General features: G+C 43.0%; 1 protein-coding gene across 2 annotated transcripts in view; it reads left to right on the top strand.

Moving 5' to 3' along the window:
* The window catches only part of cntnap2a (contactin associated protein 2a), a 350,626-nt gene that overhangs the window by 192,225 nt on the left and 137,996 nt on the right, over positions 1 to 20,405 (top strand). For both annotated transcript variants that reach the window (XM_059327332.1, XM_059327333.1), the window contains 2 exons: positions 2,226 to 2,369; positions 3,552 to 3,813. In XM_059327332.1, coding sequence (XP_059183315.1) covers positions 2,226 to 2,369; positions 3,552 to 3,813 — 406 coding nt within the window. The remainder of the gene's footprint in view (positions 1 to 2,225; positions 2,370 to 3,551; positions 3,814 to 20,405) is intronic.

The following is a 20,405-nucleotide window of genomic DNA, read 5'->3' as shown; positions in this document are numbered from 1 at the left end:
ATGTGGAAGGATTATTATGTAAATGTAGAATATGTACAGTGCAGATATTTGGTTTCTGGGCTCCATCATCATCACTCCCCACAAGAAAGTACAACAAATACTAACTTCGCCTCTAGGTAAACTTATAATCAGAGCTTACAGGTGGATGCTGGGGTGGGGGTGGAGCTTTTGAACAACAGTAGCAGTGGCCGCAGCTGTAGCAGGGAAGCAAAAGACTGAGCAGAGCAGTGACGACAGTATATTTTGAAAAGAGAGGAGCGTGCCACGTTGAGTGAAGCACTGGAGTTGTCTGCCTGAACCAGCTTGCAGGCTTTGTTTCATCAATTTTTTAGGTCTAGTGTATTTCTATTTTTTTAACCTAATGATGAGGATGAACTTTAGTCCCTTAGAAAGCTGAGCGAGTATTCTTGTTTTGGAGCCTTGGGCAATACTAATGCCCAGCACAGAGTATACTGTATCTGCTAATATAAGCAGTTCTCAGATAAACCCTCCAAAAAGTGCTGGTAGTCTAAACAGCGCTGTCTGATTGTTTCAAGCCTGTAAGCAGCAGTTTATTGTCTTTATTTATTAATAGTCTTTATTTGTGATGCTCTTTGTTATCTAAGTGTTCTCCATGTTACCTGTCCTTGTTTTCTGTACTGATTTTTCTTTTTACTGATCACTGGTGGAAGCTAGGCCTCCTCTGTCTGTACAGTGCCTGGATACCACTCAGGAAATTAGATATTGGTTTTACACTGTGCTATAATGCTAATCCATAAAACTCACATAATTAATGCAATTCAGTAATGGAATGCAAAGAGTTCAGCTAATAATACTTAAAAAAGGAAATTGATTGTGGAATGCATAATGGGTATGAAATGTGTGTAATGTGAGTGTGTTCACACATGTGCAGCTATGTGCTGTGAATACACGTGTTTGTTTGTTTGTTGTGTGTGTGTGCATCGATATGTTTGTGTGTGACCTTTAGCAGGTATTGCTGATATGGCTGATCTGTTCCGGTGTTAAGTAGGATACTGAGAAATGGAGCAAGACAAACCACAGTCCAATTAAATTGAAGCTGTTGAATTAAGGGATCTTCAGGGAAATCTATACAACGGGATGAACCAGGAGCTTTTGTGTGTTTGTGTGAGACATAGTGTGTGTGTATGTATGTGTGTGTGTGTGTGTGTGTGTTTGTGTGTTTGTGTGTTTGTGTGTTTGTGTGTGTGTGTGTGTGTGTGTGTGTGTGTGTGTGTGGCAGGCCTGTGGTGAAGGGCTCCTGGCAGTGCTATTGCCTGACTGACTCTCACCACAGACAGCACAGTTTTGACCAGCTTTTACTCACAGTGTACCACTGTATTCCATCCGGTCCACTCCATCTTGTGTGTGTGCGTGTGTGTGTGTGTGTGTGTGTGTGTGTGTGTGTGTGTGTGTGTGTGTGTCTTTGTGTGCTTTTGTGTATGTGTGTGCATGTCTGTACGTTTTCTGCTCCTATTTAAGCCTGCAGACTAAATATCCGGGTGCATTTGTGTCTACCCTTGGCAGTAATTACCAAGACTACTGGAGCGTCACTGCAGACACAGACAAACACACATGCACACTCACACGTACAGATAGACAGACACATATCGACTGGTAATTGCACACCACCCTCCATCATCTTGCCTTCCCTTGGAGCTCAGAGCTATATCTTAAAGAAAAAAAGACATGTTCAACTGTAGAAAAATATGAACGCAGTTTACATTTTCATCAGCTCTGTGTCCTTCAGCATTTCCCACCAGATTCCTGTTTATTAGCCTCCATCTCCATGCCTCAATTCTTCTCTCGTCACATCTGTTCCTTACAAACCTGTGTGCTTCCTTTAATGTTTGTATATATATATATATATATATATATATATATATACCAAATGTCTCCACTATAGACAGTGGGTGATTTTTATGAGCATGACATTATAACATCCATAGAAATTGAACATTAGCTGGCCCAATTGTCACATGGGTTTTAAAACCTATTTAGGGATTTGTTAAATTTTCTCTCATTAGACTTTTATATGTTGCTATTGTAATCCCTGTTTGTGTGAGACATGGCTTAACAATGATATCAGAGTAGAAACGCTCATGTCTCTTTTTGCAATGTTTTATCCATAAAGGGAGAAGCTTATCACTGGTAAAGTAAGTCCAAATCTGCAGGGTTTTTTTCACTTTCAATCTCTTTTGTCCTCTTTGCCATCTGTTCTTCTCTAGTTGAGTTTTGGGGGAATGCCATACAGCGGGAAGCCAGTGGGAGGAGGGAGGAAGAACTTTAAAGGCTGCATGGAGAGCATCAACTACAATGGAGACAACATTACAGACCTGGCCCGCCGAAAGAAGCTCGACACCTCAAGCTTTGTAAGAGAAATGTGCACGCACACAGACACTCATACACGTACACATATATAGAAAATGCACCTGCAGACATCAAAAGAGCTTACTTCGAAAGGCATCTGAGTACTGAATATGCTCATTATTGTCACACTAACTCTGTATCTGACCTGAGTGAGGGGGCAAATTATTCAGCGTACCAAAATAGTTTAACAGATTCATAATTAATCAGATACATCTGACCCATCAGTGGCCCCTCCGTGTGTTAGCCTTCTGTCTTCGTGCTCCCTTTTGATATTAATGCTGCCATTTCACTGTGACCTACAAAGGCAGCATTTCACTGCAACGACTGTTTGTTTTGAACAGAATAAGGAACATATTAAATGCCTTTCTTCTCCTCATCAAATGCACGACAGTCTGGATGACTTCTGGATGCAACTTCAGCACATTAAGTGTTTTGCCATCCATAAAATTAGTTACTGAGCAGCGTTTGAGACTCTAAAGTCTCAAAGCTCTCGCGTTTCTTCTTCTCCTGTTTCCTCTACAGTGGACAGCCAGTGTATCTTCTTCGATCTCTGGTGAACTGATTGAACAAATGGAGGCACTAATCAAGTTCATTAAAGCCGTACCTCTAATTCTCAGTGATCACTCACACAGCCATTCATATCTAATCAAAACAGATCTGCTCTCAGATTTTAGAAACACACACATATAAACAGACACCCAGGCAGAGACAATCAGGAATCATCTATAGCTGGTAAGGCAGCTCAATATTGTGCAATTGCTAATGATTTAATTAAGAACGCAAGGTTGGAGAAGCTCAATGGTAATTAGTGCCTAACATCCACAATAGAGTTTGTTTTCCTCCAGCACACAAACATCACCCCGGTTACTGTTTAGCCCTCATTTCAAAGACAGGGTGAGCTAAAAAGAGACATTTTTGTAAGTTGTACAAGCAACATGGGCCTTTATATCTAACTTCAGTCAGGAACATCTGAAGGTAAAAATGCCGAAGCTAAATTCAAAGCAACAAAAACCTTGGATAAATACATGTTTTCCTAAAGTGTTGGAACATGTAAAGCACTTCACATACAAGCTTGTATTCAAGGGATTACCTTTGTTTTTGACTTTTATCTTTTAAGACCAATTGATAAATTGCTATTATCTCTCATTGTTGATGTTTCTCTTTCGAAATCTTCATCTTGACAGCGTAACCTGACCTTCTCCTGTGTGGAGACCCACACCTTCCCAGTCTTTTTCAATGCCACCAGCTTCCTGCAGCTGCCAGGACGAGCCAATCACGACACAATATCTGTTAGCTTCCAGTTTCGTACGTGGAACCCAGATGGGCTCCTATTCTTCAGTAATCTTGACGATGGCACGATGGAGATCGCCCTCGAGGACAGCAAAGTTGTGGTTCATATCAATGTGACAACGGAGTACAGGAACAACCGGGTCGACTTATCGTCAGGTGAGAATGTCCACAGATGCACCCACGTGAACACACACCACACAATCTAAACAAGAAGCTGTTTACTACTACATTTATCTTCAAGCATATGATTTGGCCAAGTAACATGGTGTTCATGATGAATGTCACTGCTGTATTCACTGTTGCCACAATTCCACTATGGAAATATAAAGACCTTCTTATTTTCACTAGCATTTCATGTGATAGTGTGTGTAAAGAGCAATGCAGGAATTTTGGAACAGCAGCAAAACAGACTTCTTGCACGTGTTTGAGGTGACATTTACAGACAATGTCCACATTTGGAAATTTGCTATAAAAAATAAAATGATGCATGCAGAAGGTGCATATACTGTTGGTGACACGGGGGGGGAACCCAGGAATAGGACTCGGATGCAGAGTAGTTAAGAAAACAAGGTTTTTATTCGTGTCCAAGAAATACGGAGCTTCAGGTAACAAAAGGCGCCTCAAAAAACGAGGGATTTACTAGGAGAAAACCAAAACTAAACTGAGGAGATCTATAAGCGAAAAAGGGGCAAAAGGCCAACAAAAATTCACTCGTTCCCAGGACTAAGGAAAAACAACAAAATAACTTGACTATGACTATGGCAATACTGTGGTTCAGAGCTAGTGGTTCGGACGAAAGACATGACACACTGGCACAGGACAAAGGGGAGACACAGACTATAAGCACATGAGGGTAATGGGGAACAGGTGGACACAATCAGGGAATCAGGGAAGACAATCAGACTGGAGACACATGAGGAAGGGCAAGTGACCTGAAACGAGAGGAGAGTTACTTTTCAAAATAAAACAGGAATTGACAAGACAGAAACAGGACAAAAACGCAACTTGACAAAACACTCACCGCGGTGTGACAGTACCCCCCCCTCTAGGGCCGACACCTGACGGCCCAGGCTGTTCAGGGTGTTCCTTATAAAAGTCTCGAATGAGGTCAGGAGGTCAGGGTCCATGATGAACCTGGCTGGGATCCACTGTCGTTCCTCTGGGCCATACCCCTCCCAGTCCACAAGGAACTGCCTGCCCCGACCTCGATTGCGCACTGCCAGCAGCTTCTTAACAGCATAAACAGGCCCCCCTTCGACCATTCGGGGAGACAGGGGTGGCTTGGTTGCCGGCACCATGACGCTCTCCTTGACAGGCTTAATCTTGCTGACATGGAAGGTGGGATGTATTCTGAGGGACCGGGGCAGACGGAGGCGCACGGCCGCTGGATTGATGATTTTAGAGATGGGGAATGGACCAACAAAGCGTGGAGCCAGTTTGCGGGACTCCACATGCAACGGCAGCTCCTTGGCAGCGAGCCACACCCGCTGGCCAGGTTGATAGGCAGGAGCCGGTCTCCTCCTGCGGTCTGCTGCTCTCTTAACTCTGTCCCCTTGACGGATTAGTGTCTGGCGGGCTGCTGCCCAGATGCGGCGGCAGCGGCGGACTAGGGCATGGGCGGAGGGCACCGACACTTCAGGTTCAGACTCAGAAAAGACAGGGGGTTGGTAACCAAACACACATTTGAAGGGGGACATACCAGTGGCAGAGGTGGGAAGGGAATTGTGGGCGTACTCGACCCATGTCAGGTGTTGACTCCAAGACGCTGGATTCTGTGCCACCAGGCACCGGAGGCCGGTTTCCAGCTGCTGATTGATGCGTTCCGTCTGGCCGTTAGCCTCTGGATGGTACCCCGATGTGAGGCTAACAGTAGCTCCGATTAGTTTGCAGAACTCTCTCCAGAACCGTGAGATAAATTGGGGCCCCCGATCTGACACAATGTCCTGAGGGAATCCGTGGATCCTAAACACATTGTTCATCATACACTCAGCTGTTTCTTTAGCAGACGGCAGCTTAGGCAAGGCTATGAAATGTGCCATCTTAGAGAATCTGTCCACTACGGTTAAGACCGTAGTGTTACCTCTGGAGATCGGGAGCCCCGTGACAAAGTCCATGGAGATCTCCGCCCACGGCCGGGACGGGATGGGGAGAGGCTGCAGCAAGCCTGCACGGGCTCTGGAGGAGTTCTTGTTCCTGGCACAGACTGGACATGCCTCAACGTACTCCTGAACCTCCGGCTCCATGGACGGCCACCAGAACCGCTGTGCGATGGCGAACATGGTCCAATGTACGCCCGGATGGCAGGTGAGCAGAGACGAGTGAGCCCAGTGAATCACCTGTGGGCGCAGATTAACAGGAACAAACAGACGATTTTCGGGGCACCCACTAGGTGGAGGGGTCTCACCATTCGCCTGCTTCACCTCGGCTTCTATGGGCCAGGTAACCGCTCCAACCACATGGTTAAGTGGAAGGATGGGGTCAGGTTCCGTGGCAACGGGCTCGGGGCTGAAAAGACGGGACAGGGCATCGGGCTTAGTGTTCTTTGACCCCGGTCTGTAAGATAGGGAAAATTGAAAACGGTTAAAGAACAATGACCAGCGGGCTTGACGAGAATTCAACCGTTTGGCTTTTCTTATGTACTGCAGGTTTTTATGGTCTGTCCAAACCAGGAACGGGTGTTGTGCCCCCTCCAGCCAGTGCCGCCACTCCTCCAGCGCCACCTTCACTGCCAGCAGCTCCCGATTTCCCACGTCGTAGTTTCGCTCCGCTGTCGTCAGGCGTCGTGACAGGAAGGCACAGGGGTGGAGCTTGTTGTCCGACTCGGCTCGTTGGGACAGAACAGCCCCGATCCCCTCATTGGAAGCGTCAACTTCCACCACGAACTGGCGAGAGGGGTCGGGGAGCGTGAGGATGGGTGCTGTGGTGAACTGCCGCTTAAGCTCTCGGAAGGCTGCGTCCGCGTCGGCGGACCAGCGGAATGGCACCTGTGGAGAAGTAAGAGCATGGAGAGGAGCCGCTGTCGCGCTGAAGCCTCTGATAAACCGCCTGTAAAAGTTGGCAAATCCTAAGAATTGCTGCACTTTCTTGCGGCTATCGGGTGTGGGCCACTCAGCTACAGCTCTAACTTTTGCCGGGTCCATCTGAACCCTTCCAGGAGCTATGATAAAGCCCAGGAAGGAGATGGTATCGGCATGAAATTCGCTCTTTTCGGCCTTTACAAACAACTTATTTTCAAGGAGACGTTGCAGAACAAGTTTGACGTGTCTCTTGTGAGTCTCCAAGTCGGGAGAGTAGATCAGGATGTCATCTAAGTAGACATATACAAAGTGATCTAGAAAGTCTCTCAACACATCATTTATCATTGATTGAAATACTGCTGGAGCGTTTGTGAGGCCGAACGGCATAACTAAATACTCATAGTGTCCTGAAGGTGTATTGAAACCAGTCTTCCACTCATCCCCTTCCCGAATGCGGACGAGGTGATATGCATTACGCAGGTCTAATTTGGTGAAGATCTGCACCCGTTGAAGTTGGTCGAATACTGAAGTCATGAGGGGAAGGGGATATCTATTCTTTACTGTGATCTCGTTGAGGGGGCTATAGTCAATACAGGGGCGGAGGGTCCCATCTTTTTTTTTTACAAAAAAGAAACCAGCCCCGGCTGGGGACGAGGATGGTCGAATCAGGCCTGCTTTCAGTGAGGCTTCAATGTAGTCTTTCATGGCCTGCCTTTCAGGCCCAGAAACCGAATAAAGCCGGCCCTTGGGAATGGTGGAGCCCGGCAGGAGCTCGATGGGGCAGTCATAGGAGCGATGTGGTGGAAGAGCTGTGGCCTTACTTTTACTAAAAACCTCCGCGAGGTGGTGATAACAGTTTGGTACTGTGGTCAGGTCGATGGTCTCTGGGTCTATGGCAGAGTTAGCAGAAACATTATTCAGAGTTAGAATTTTATTCTGGGGCCGTGGGTCTCGGCAACAGATCTTACAACCCTCCCCCCACCCAATAATGTCCCCAGTCTGCCAGTCTATGCGTGGGTTGTGGCGCACCAGCCACGGGAGCCCGAGGATGAGAGAGTGCTGAGGTGAGTTAATCAGGTATAGTGTAATGTGCTCCTCATGATCAGCGATGTGAATGTGTACTGGTTCAGAAATATGTGTAATGTCAAATAGTGCGCGCCCGTTAAGTGCCCTCGCCTTAATAGGCTTACTCAGCGGCTCTACCTGGAGCCCCAGTCTCTGAGCAAACCCCCAGTCAATCAAGCTCCCATCCGCCCCCGAGTCAATCAAAACACCCTGCTCAATGTCCTTGCCAAGGTGCGTAATCGTTACGGTTGTTAACTTTCGTGGGATGGGGGTGACGGCTGTGAAATGACTCACCACCAAGGTCGCTTTCACGGGGCAGACGGCGATGAGGCACCTGTCTTCCTGGGATCGCCGCTGCCGCTCCTCCCGAGAAAGCCGGGACCTTCCCAGCTGCATGGGTTCCTCCTCCAGTTCAGCAGAAGGGCGAGGAAGTGGCTCGGGGGGAGATCGACGTGGCGCCGTGTGCCAAGGAGCCGCGGAGGGACCTGGCATATCGGCTGGCACCAACCTGGACCCGCGCCGCTGCTTCCTCTCCTGCAGCCGGTTATCCGTGCGGACGGCGAGAGCGATGAGGGAGTCGAGGTCCGGAGGGAGGTCCAGCGGGACCAGAAGATCCTGGATAGGATCTGCGAGCCCTTTCAAAAAAATGTAGTACAAGGCGGCGTTCCACCCGCTCTCCGTAGCCAGGGTGCGGAAGCGGATGGCATAATCACAAACTGAATCAGCTCCCTGCTTCAGCCTGCAGAGTTCTCGAGCCCTCTCCCGATCTGTCGCCACCAGGCTTCGGTGAATCTCTTCTGTGACGTACACACCTCGGAGTCTCTGGCCCACTCCACGGTGGCCCACGCCCGGGCCCTCCCCGTGAGGTGAGACATCATGAAGGCGACTCTGGATCTCTCAGTGGGAAAATCATGGGGTGAGTGTTCATAATGCATTTCGCATTCCGTGATGAAGGACCTACTTAGTCCGAGGTCCCCGGAGTACTGCTCCGGGGGAGCCAGCCTGGTGCATGCGCCAGAGCGCGTGGATGAGGGAGAGGGCTCCGGAGTCGCCGCGGGCGGGTCAGGCGCTGCTGCCGGGTTCTTCGTGAGGATGAGGAGAAGCTGCTCCACCTGGGAGCCGAGGAGACCCACCTTGGACATCACGGTGGCCTTAAACTCCTCTTGGCTGAGCGCGAGTCCTTTGACTCCTTGGCCAAGGCTGGCCACCTGCTCCTCCTGCTGCGTGAGTCTGGACGCCTGGGAGCGCAGCGCCGCGGTCAGCTGGTCCTGCTCTGCCGAGTCCATGCTGGCCAGTGTGTACTGACATGGGGGGGAACCCAGGAATAGGACTCGGATGCAGAGTAGTTAAGAAAACAAGGTTTTTATTCGTGTCCAAGAAATACGGAGCTTCAGGTAACAAAAGGCGCCTCAAAAAACGAGGGATTTACTAGGAGAAAACCAAAACTAAACTGAGGAGATCTATAAGCGAAAAAGGGGCAAAAGGCCAACAAAAATTCACTCGTTCCCAGGACTAAGGAAAAACAACAAAATAACTTGACTATGACTATGGCAATACTGTGGTTCAGAGCTAGTGGTTCGGACGAAAGACATGACACACTGGCACAGGACAAAGGGGAGACACAGACTATAAGCACATGAGGGTAATGGGGAACAGGTGGACACAATCAGGGAATCAGGGAAGACAATCAGACTGGAGACACATGAGGAAGGGCAAGTGACCTGAAACGAGAGGAGAGTTACTTTTCAAAATAAAACAGGAATTGACAAGACAGAGACAGGACAAAAACGCAACTTGACAAAACACTCACCGCGGTGTGACAGTTGGCTGGAAGTCTGAGCTAGCTATGTTTTGTCCTGGACGTAATTTGAAACTCCATTTTACTTACTTTGCCTGATATCAGACTGAATTGTCAACTTCTTACACTTTGTTTCCATCTTCTGTCTGCCATTGCCTAACTGATTTCCGTGGGATTGGATTTTCTCTTAACACTCACCAGAGACCAACATATCCACCTGAATCTATATAATAAGCTGACACTGATGCGTAGCCATCTCAACATACTGGTTTTCCAGAGTTTTAAGAGTGGAGTGGAGCAAAGTAAAAACAAACTACGATGTCAGGTGATATTAAGAAGACGTGCAGCTTGCCAACAGTGTTTGTCCTGCCTGTGGCACTGATTGGCAAATCCTTAGTCACTCTGCCACTATTGGATGGTATGTTTTTCAATGGGGAAAACTGCTGTTTCATACCATGATTCAAGATGAATTAGCCAACTATTTCTCTATTTCCAATCTAAACACTAGTGCCATGGATGATACATCTATTTCTAGTTAACTTATTATTTCCTTTCTTTAAAAAAAAAAAAAAAAAAAAAAAAAAAGCATTCAATTATCACATTAACTACGTTGTCCTCTCAAAGCAAATATAATAATTGTCTCAATTAAGGTAGTCCTCTTGGTCTGGGTTAGATTTCCTCTCTAAAGGCTCCATCTTGATATATGTCAAACCCATATATCTTAAACCCACAACACTAATAAGCATTTAATGATAGCGTAGGGTTTCGATCAATTAAAACACATAAAGGACTCTTTGAAGCTGGAGCTTTGAGATTCAGTTGAACCTCATCTTATGGCATGACTGACAGTCAACAAGGTAAACAAACTGAGAATTTTAACAAAAACATGTTGATGAGAGCTGTTCAAATAGAGCATATTTATTTTGTGTAATTAGAGTATGTGTGGACATTTATCACACACATTCATCATAAAGGTAAGAATAAGATATGAAATAAAGTGTTATATCTTTCTTCTTCTGCACCTATTTGTCCTATCACCTCTATTGCCCTCCCCTTACTCCCTTACTTGTATTTCCTGCCCCTACTTCTTTCTCTCTCCCTCTCTTTCCTTAGACACACTCATTTATTCTGTCCACTGCTGCTTTAATAGGCCATTATGCCCAGGGGTAGGGATTATTACAGAGTTACCCTCTAGGCTAATTGGGCTTGAGCCTGCGATTACATCAGTATTACTAGAATATACAGACACACAAACACAGACGTGCGCACACAAACACACGCTCCCTCCTTTGATTCCGTTATTAGTATCTCTCAGAAAGAAAGCCACACTGGCTTCTGGCTTCAATGACACAGTGGGAGCTCAGTAGACTTGTAATGAAATGCTTAGTCCTTCTTAATGGCAAATATAGTGGGGAGAGACGTGCAGATGAGCACGCACTAAGAAGGAGAGAGCGAGAGAGAGACAAGAGTCTACACAATCCAGTTTTCTTCTCCCAGTGGGGATATATTGCTTATGAAGCTATTTAGCAACAACTTATTCATACATATAATCAGGCATCTGCTGGAAGGTAAAACCATACAGACTCACTTCACTGATCTGCAGCTCCCACAGCATCTCCCTTCTCCAGTCAGTACATGAAGATTGTTTTTGTTATTGATACAATATGCTGATATTTACACCACAGTGAATGTGGTGTGAGTGTGGATACAGTAACATGCCTTTTATAAAGGGTACGAGTTATAACACCCCTTTCCAATGTATTCACAATTAAGGGGGTGTTATCAGCAGTGTTCATTGCCAATTACTAAGTATAGGTGAGTGGGGGCCTGCTCCACTTTCTAGTAGGTCCAGTAGGTTATCAGCCCATTTAATGGCCAGTCAGTGACAATTAAGCAGTTATATTTAGTTAGAAGGTCTCAAATCATTAATTGGGTTCATGCTGCAAAACTAAGGTTAGGGCAAAGAAGTTCCTGGTTAGGTGTTATAAAAAGATGGTGGTTGATGCACATATAGTAGTTTTTTCTTTTTATTAGTCTGAACTTTTCATGGGCCGAGACTCAACATACATAGTTTACGCAGTACTGCACGTTTGTTGTAGCCCGTTTGTCTCATTACCGTAAATAATAATCATTACATTAAAAACAGCATTATTTGTGTTAAAAATAATGGTTGTTATTTGCGACCCTACAAATATATGATTGTACTGCTTTTATATGCGCATCAAGCCCTCCTTATGGGTGCTCAGCTCCCGTTGGCTCCTACCTAGTTTGAACCCTGCTTGTATATTTTTTTGTTCTTTTGTTTTTGACCCCAGTAACTGTTGTACTATTTGAAGCTTCATTAGCCAATATTTCTTGTTTTTTGTTAACATCGAATCCAATGATTTAAAGTGAAGAAGTTTCAAGCACTATTTATTCCACTAAGAATGAGCACCCCAGTTTGCAGCTTTCATTTCATTTTTGATTTGCTGTTTTGTACAAAATAGCAGAGAGATGGAATTACTGAGAGCCTAATTTAGAAACACACATCTAACAAGCCGATGAGACCCACATATTTGTTTTTCTCAGGAGTTGGCGGATCAAACCAAGGCAAAAATGCAAATGAATATTGGCCATTTCACACGGGTAATAAGGCTCCAACAGGATGCCCATGTCGTTTCTGCTCTGGGTGTGTCAGTAATGCTAAACAATTTCTAACACATTATCCGGTAGAATATATCGAGGCTCATACTGTAGATGTGTTTGCTCTGGGGTCTACTTTTGTTTGTGATGGTGATTAAAGTGTATATATTGTCAGAGGGGGATATTTCAGTCTGGACCAAAGGGATAATTCATCAACCATTTTTTAATGCATGACTGTATTATGAGTACTACTCTCAAACTACCAGCTTGTAATTTCTGAAGGGTTTTCTGCAAAACCCAAGTGAATCAGCAGGTGCAGCATAAAAAGGGAGGGAGGATGAAGGATGGGAGGTGGTGAATAAAAGCCTCGTGTCTCTAATGGCGTAAAAATCACCTGAATATCTCTTCATAACCTCATTCTGTCCACGGAGGGTCCCAGGTCATTAAAGTTAATTTTTCTCCCTGATTGGAGATAGAGCGACAGATACAGTAGATCTCACCTGCTACTCTGCACGCTCATAAATTCACTCCCTTATGTATACACACATATTCAAAATGTGCCTGTGAGCCGACAGATGTGTGCTCGTGTCTTTGTGTGTGCGAGAGAGAGAACCCCGAGGCTGTTTGTGACCTGCAGAAACATGCTCCTCCTTCCTTTGAGAAAACCTCTATCATTTCATCCACTTCCTCCTCTCAAGCAGGAAGGGATGAAACTAAAGGGCCTTAGAGAGAACACTCTAGATTAGATTGTGGGTATCTCCCTAACGGTATGTATGTGTGTTGCATGTGTGTTGCATGTGTGTTAATATCTCTATATCGTGCTTAGTTGTGATTCCTGCAGGGTCTCTGATCTAATTTTCCCATCACTTTGCTTTTACTTACTCATTAACTCTCTTATCTTGTGCTCTCATCATTCATTTGTTAGAATTATACAACGGCTTGGTTAGAGTGAGGCTGGAAAATGTTGCCTTGATGGCCTTACAGCAGGACCAAAGCATGTTTTCATTCCCAAATATAAATCAAACCCTTATTTTCCACATTACCTACCATGAAATGATCCAATAAACCAAAGCCAGTGACAATATCTGTACCTGATATACAGATGGCTGCTGAATGTCTTGTGAGTATGTGTTTTGAAGATGCTATTCTCTGATCACCCTCTTGATTAATTATCGAATTATTGGGCACCACCATTGTTTCCATGGAAACAATACTCCACTGCCTCCAGTGCGTTTGCAGAGAAAGAGACATCTAATTTCCTAAGAGGTTCTTGTGCACCAAAGTGAGGAAACTCACTTTTGTTTGGTTGTCAAAGAAGACAGAAGGTGTAAGGAGTGATAATTAATGTTGATGAATGAAATATGTTAGGATAGATTCAAGAAAACATGAAAATAGGGTTTAGCTGTTTACACCTCCTTGTATGCTTTCACTCAGTGACAAGTAACAAGATATTCATAAATGCAGTTGAGGATTGACATTAAAGCTTGTTGCTAGAAGAAAATGTGTTTTTCACCTCTCCTGCACACTGCACTGTTGTCATCATTCAGTCCAGAGGAACAATGGTCCAAACATGTCCATATTTTCAGGTTATTGCTTTTTTAATTTCCATTCAATAGATTCATGTATGTCGTGTCCTGTATCGCTTGAGGTCGATGTTATCAGCTGATATTGGCCTATCACAGCCATGTCAGTATCTGTCGGTATCTGCATTTATGTTTTCTGATATGTGCCCATATGAAAATCTTTTTTAGAGAACATAATATGCAGAAAAAGATGCTTTGGGTGATTCAGAAATGGTTTAATTGTATGTATTATTGTCTTTAATGGGAGACAATTCACTGATGCTGAACAATCAGTACTGATGTTCATTTTGCTAGTTATTTTAGTTTTATTTATTCTTTATTTTCTCATTGTTCATGTCTAGAATTGGTTGATAATGTAGTACATTGTATGTATGATGTATCATAACTTCTGAGTACATTTGCATTGGCATATTGGTGCAGAATCAGTGCATTAACCACACTCATCCATGCTCAGAAAATTCACTATTTTGGCCACCATATTGGTAATCATTAAATTTTCTCTCCACTAAAACTGTTGTTGGCCATAAAAATCCCATATCAGTTGGGCTCTGATCACTTGCTTGTTATTAGCATAAGTATTCTTTGTATACTAAATGTTTTATGTCTTTCCCCTCTCTCACAGTTTTATAAAAGAGGTATTTGCTATGCAAGAATGACTCTTTCATCAGCTTTGCGCTCTTGCTCTCTATCTCTTTTGCACATTTTGCAAATGATTATTTGCAAATGTTATAACTATTTTCTTCATTATTTCTCTAAAACAGCCTTTTTGATACCAACAGGAAAATGTGTCATCCCACAAAATTATTCTTAGTGAGAGGCAAGGCTCATTTCAAAATAAGATGAAGCCACAGGCAGAATAAACTGTTTGATCCAGCCACCTCTTAGGCACAAAGATTTTGCTATGTTAAAACTGTGAGTGTTTGTGTGCTCTTTCATGCGTGAGCTCACACCCATCAACTTAGCTCAAAGTAATAACATCAGTTCCTTTGAGAAGCAGAATAACTATCAGTCATACACACGCACACACACACACACACACACACACACACACACACACACACACACACAAGGTTACTCGCACAGTCCGAATAGGAAGCATAAGGCATTACAATAATAGAAAGCCTCAGGCACAGATTTGTGAGGAAAAACACAGTACAGCCACCCCTGATTATAATGTTATATTGTTTCATTCCCCCTGAGTGTGTGTGTCCCTTTGCCTGTGTGCATTTGTGTGTGTGTGTGTGTGTGTGTGTGTGTGTGTGTGTAGGCAAGACTTAATATGTTGTAATCTTAGGTTTTGTGTGTTTGGCATATTGCCATCTGAGAAGACGTGCAAAGCTCTTCAAACTACCTTAGCGGGCCGAATATTTAGGAGTGGAGGAGATTGGGGGGGGGGATTCATGAATGCCAGAGGGCCCCATAAATTTATTGCAGACAAAATTCATTTATACTGTACATACAGGATCAATACCTAATAGAAACAGTTGGACAGGAGAGGAGAAAAAATATGGGGAAAGAAGAGAAGAAAAGAGGAGCAGGAGGGATGGGAGAGGAGAGGAGGAGAAAGAGGAGCAGAGTGGTAATGTTACAGAAATAATATCCACCCTGGACAGTCTTACGAGGATTTGTTGCACCACGCCAACATGCTCCCAGGGAGATGTGAAAAAGAACAGAAACATTCAGGAGCAGCCATAAATAATGTTTCTTCCCCATGTGTAATGTGATAATATGATAATTGTTGGATATTACTTTCTGATATCTATGTAATCCGTTTCCACCTCTGAGAATTAGATCAGTATTCACCTGGCCACTTCCTATCTACTATAATAACTCCCACCGCTATTTTCCATTTATCAGTGGGACTCATCATTAAATGAGCTCATGCTATTTATGAATTAGTGACCGTCTTACTTGCTTTGGTTAACATCCTGTGTATCATATTTTTGGTTTTGCAGTTCTCAGTAAATACAGATATACTGTATAATACAGAAGTGATATTGATTTATTTTCACAAGGTGCATTATTTCACTAAAATACTCGAAAACTGATTCTTGACTATTTTTGCATGTGCACATAAACCTTTTACCACATCGTTCTTTCATTTACTGATCTTATTCCTACATCTTTGCAAGCTTCTGTGGTGTTGTCAATTATTTTTTTCATTCAGTTCCGAATTACTGAAAAAAGCCTGAACTGTCCTTCAACCTTCCTACAAGTTCTCTCCCTTGTTCTCAACTTTGCACTCAAGTACTGTCGGTGCTAATTATGTAAGAAATAGAAAAATCTCGAGTGTGTATTTACTGTAGCTTTCTCTAGCTCTCCTTCACTCTCACAATTGGATTAGTCTGATGCTGTTATCCCTCATGGCAAATATAGCTGAAATCAAAAGAAATGCAATAAATGCACACTTGCCCATAAGACACATCAACACAATTTGCACACACATTTCTATTATGTGTCCCCTTTCACAATTGTATGTATACATGTATGAAAGTTAACTTAAAATAACGATGTTGACTGGTATATTTATGAACCATGAATAAAAACAGCCTGGACTAGACATAGATGTATATTCAAGTAAGGAACAACCTTGTAAAACTAGCTCTATCATTAGATGAATTTTTGTAACCTGCCTTCTCCCTCTACACCTCAGCCACTTTGTCTCTCTGGAAATGAAGCTGAGTCTTAGTGACAGTCAGCTCCACCCTCTGTTCTGTTTCCATGTTTCTCCACTCCTTCAGCTCAGCCCAGATGTCAGAGATGTTGGTGCTGCTCTGCCCACCTATCTGTTTGTGCATTGGCTCAAACCCTTTATGCTCTGCTAGACTTTCTTTGACACATTCTACTTGAGCCTGTGTGTCAATATACCACAACAGCAACAATTAAACGGAAACGTCTGATAATCAAGTACCCAATCTATAGACTGGTGTAGCTCCAGCAGCTGCTGTTGGTGAATCAGTTGAACTGTTTTTTTTTTTCAACCTAATATAAAATAGTTTATCTACAAGGTCAGGCACTGCTACAGTTAAAGGTGGCTATTATGATAAATAATTTGGACTTCACTGTGTTAATTTACTTTGGACTTTGCTGTGTGAAGTAATCCATCCATTGAATCCATATCTGCTGTTATCATGGTAGCAGCTGCAATGTACACTGTGTGTTTTTGGACACATTTAAAGGGGCACTTTAACAAAAACATTTCTCATGCACTCCCAATTGATGTGCATTTGTGATATCTTGTCCTGTCTTGCAGCATTGTCTGTTATCGCTGTCCATTCACCTGCCAACTTATTCTGTAACACAGCAATATACTTAAAGCCGACAATAAAACCACAGGGGTTACAGTTTTTTATTTTAAAAATGATAATTTATCAATGCTAAAGCCTACATTGAGCCAAAAAGAGCAAAGGGCAGTGGTTTAAGCTACTCATAACCTCCAGCTTGAAATGTAAATAAAACAAAAAGTGTAATCAATGTAAAGACTGTTTCCTTCGTATTTACACCACTAAGCTTGGCCTTATGTTATACCCAATTACTGCACCTGAAATTAGAATATTTCCATTTAACTGCACTGAGATAAATGTTTAACTAACTAAATGGTCAAAAATGAGATTTGGTTAAGGATTTCCATAAATATTTCCACGGCTGAAGTGGACAAAAGCAGCAGCATCACTGGGTAAGCCATGCAAATATTGTATTTGTAACATTCTTATGCAGAACAGTTTTACATGGAGCAAATGAGCCCATTATGAGAGACTAAATTTTCATGTGCTGATGGAATCTCTGGGGCTCTGAAGTCCCAAAATCCTATTCAGAAGACAAACAATAAGTGGACTTGGATGCTGTGATAATGTTATTTTGAATTTTATTAGCTTTTTGCATTATTAATTATACAAACACTTCTCATTCCATTCTTTCTTGAATACACCAGTGAGTAGTTCAAGTTAATTCAGTATACAGTATTGACTTGTGCACAATTTGCATGGAAAATAAGTTCAGAGTTATGGTTCTGAAATGCTTTCTTCGCCTTGATTTTGTCACTATTTGTAAATAGTTTAATGGGTATTCCAACAAAAAAATGTTACACATAAGTATGCTGTTATTTCAGTGGCCTAATTATTGAGGACAGTGTGAGACAGGGCCCACATTTACACGCACACTAATGCTTGATGTTAATTTTGTTTTTTAGAATGGTGCAAATAATGGTGCACATTTTTTCAAACCATCTAAAGTAATTAGATTATTCAGTGGAGGGTTGCTTAGAAACAATGCAAAGACCCTTGTTTCCAACTAAGCCTGTCCATTGGAGTTTTCATAATTTAAGGCAATTTACATCATAATAATTCTCATTGTCGGTATTTAAAGATATTGACTTTGTTTCCATACAACCTTCACACTTGATATTTCAGTACGGATTTAATAGAGTAACAAAACATTGGGAGCAAAATCACTCTTTCATTACAGGAGGGTCAACCTTTTTCTTCTTTGGAAATGACTTGATCAAACTGAGGTAACCCAGGACTGTTTTGACAAAGTATGAATGAAATGTGGTGTTAAATAAAGAAAATGCAAAAATCCTCAAGACCTTGGTGAAGTAAACGATATATCTGAATGTCACAGAGGAAACAACAGGAAACCACTGAATGTGTTTAAGGTACTGGAATCCTCTTAAAGCCCACAGCCCGCATTGAGATGCATATAGACCACACTTCCCTGTTCCAGCTGTAGAATTAATGCATTTGCAATGTAAGCATTACCGTCACCGAACTCTGAATTATGCAAAATTCTCTGAAAATTCACTGCCGTCCACTCTCCAGTCGTTTTGTTGAAAGCAGTAAATCTGAAATAGTATACTCCTTTGTCAGGTGCTGCGAAGATACCTGCAACAGTAGAGAATCAGAGCCGTCAGCATTCTCTCTCTTAGGCAAGACATGTTTATTAATGCATACCTGTAATTGGGTTATAACCCCGCCAATATTTGGGAAGACTCTACTGTAGATGAGTGGAGTATCAGTATTGAATGGTCCTATCTTTCCGGCAGGGGTCAAACCAGCAGAAAAGCCAGCTTCAGATTGTCTGTAAGCACAGGATGAAATTGACACACAGAATTAGATCAAAAAGATTAAAGGGACAATAATCTGATGCCCTAATAATGGAGGATGTAAACACATGTTTGTTTCAAAGGTAAAGCCATACAAGTCAGTTCTATATTTAGACTTTTATTGTTTTAAAGTAGGCTGTCTCTTCTCAGAGTACCTGCAATTGTCCTTTCCATTTCATCCCATTTGTTCCTGCTGAGCTGGATTTCAGTCTTAGAAACATCCAGCTCTTCCATGAGAGCTGTCACCTCCTCCTTCTGCTCCTGCACCTACTTCTCACTGGTTTTCACTTTGGAAACTAGAGCTAGAAACATAAAAGCCAGTCATTTCTCAACTGCTCTTTTGAGATTTTCTAGAATTACCAAGTCTGTGATCTTGGTAATTACATGCCAGAAACCAGTCTCTCAGCCTCCTCCACCCGTCTCTTCTGGAGCTGCTGTTCAGTCTCTGTCGCTTCCAGCTCCACTGTTATGTCTTTCACCTTGTTTTCTGCAGCTGTCAGTCTGGAGCTCATGACTAAAATGGCATAGAGGCTAAGCATGAAGTTCTTTTAAGTAAGGCTGTCTTAAGTAGCATTCCACGACATCTTCATAAAAATACATTTCTGGTTTGTTATTTTTTCTTGCTGCTGATATGACACCATCTTCAACTTATACCCAGTGCCAAGCCTTTTTTATTGACTTTTTTGATCTTTTGGTAATTCACATTTTTGTCTAGTAGAAGTGTTAGCAGCTGTCAGTGGCTTTACATTACAGCAACTTTAAAACAGATGAGGGAGACAAGCAACAATGCCAAAATGCACTGGTTCTTGCCTAAACATCACACATATTGCTGATATACTACCTGCATTCTCTGTCTCAGGAGCAGCCACTCTGTCTCTGTGGGTTTGCAGCTCAGCCTTGGTATTCCTCAGTTCCACCTTTTGCTCCACCACCATGTCTGTCAGTGCTCTCAGCTCATTCCAGACAGTCTGGTCAGTCATCTGTAAACCTTGGCCAGCTCCTTCACTCCCTCCTTGAGCTGAGGTCCCAGACAGAAAGAACAGCAACATCAGCAGATGTTGCTGATGTTGCAATGAGAGTCCCCTCATTGTAAAACCTCACCACTCCAGAAATACCTTGAATAAATTAAATGGAATCAGGTTTTTCTTTTTTTAGTTTACATGTATAAAAAGGCTCTCCTTGTGAGCATAGTTGTTATGAGGAACAACAGTCATTTATCTTGTGCAGTGGGCTGTCCTTGACCATATTTAGTAGGGTAAGCTGATACAATGACCACAGCTGTTCATACAGGAATTATTTCCCTTTTTATTTTTTTTTTCAATGTGCCCCATGCCAACACAGTCGAAAATGACAAAGACGAAAAAAGCAAAGGATCATTCACAGTATCAGACTATGAATAAAATCACTGGATCAGATATTGAGGGGGAAAAGCATAATCTGATATAATCAATATGCCTAAAATATCACGTATATGCTCAACTAAAAATGACAAATGCACAGATGTGTGAAGCTTACATAAAAATATGCAGCAGTAGTGCATATTGAGTCATGTTGCTAGCTAT

This window comes from Centropristis striata, chromosome 23 (genome assembly GCF_030273125.1).
Source record: "Centropristis striata isolate RG_2023a ecotype Rhode Island chromosome 23, C.striata_1.0, whole genome shotgun sequence".
NCBI classification, from domain to species: Eukaryota; Metazoa; Chordata; class Actinopteri; order Perciformes; family Serranidae; genus Centropristis; species Centropristis striata.
This window is presented reverse-complemented; position numbering and strand designations above follow the sequence as displayed.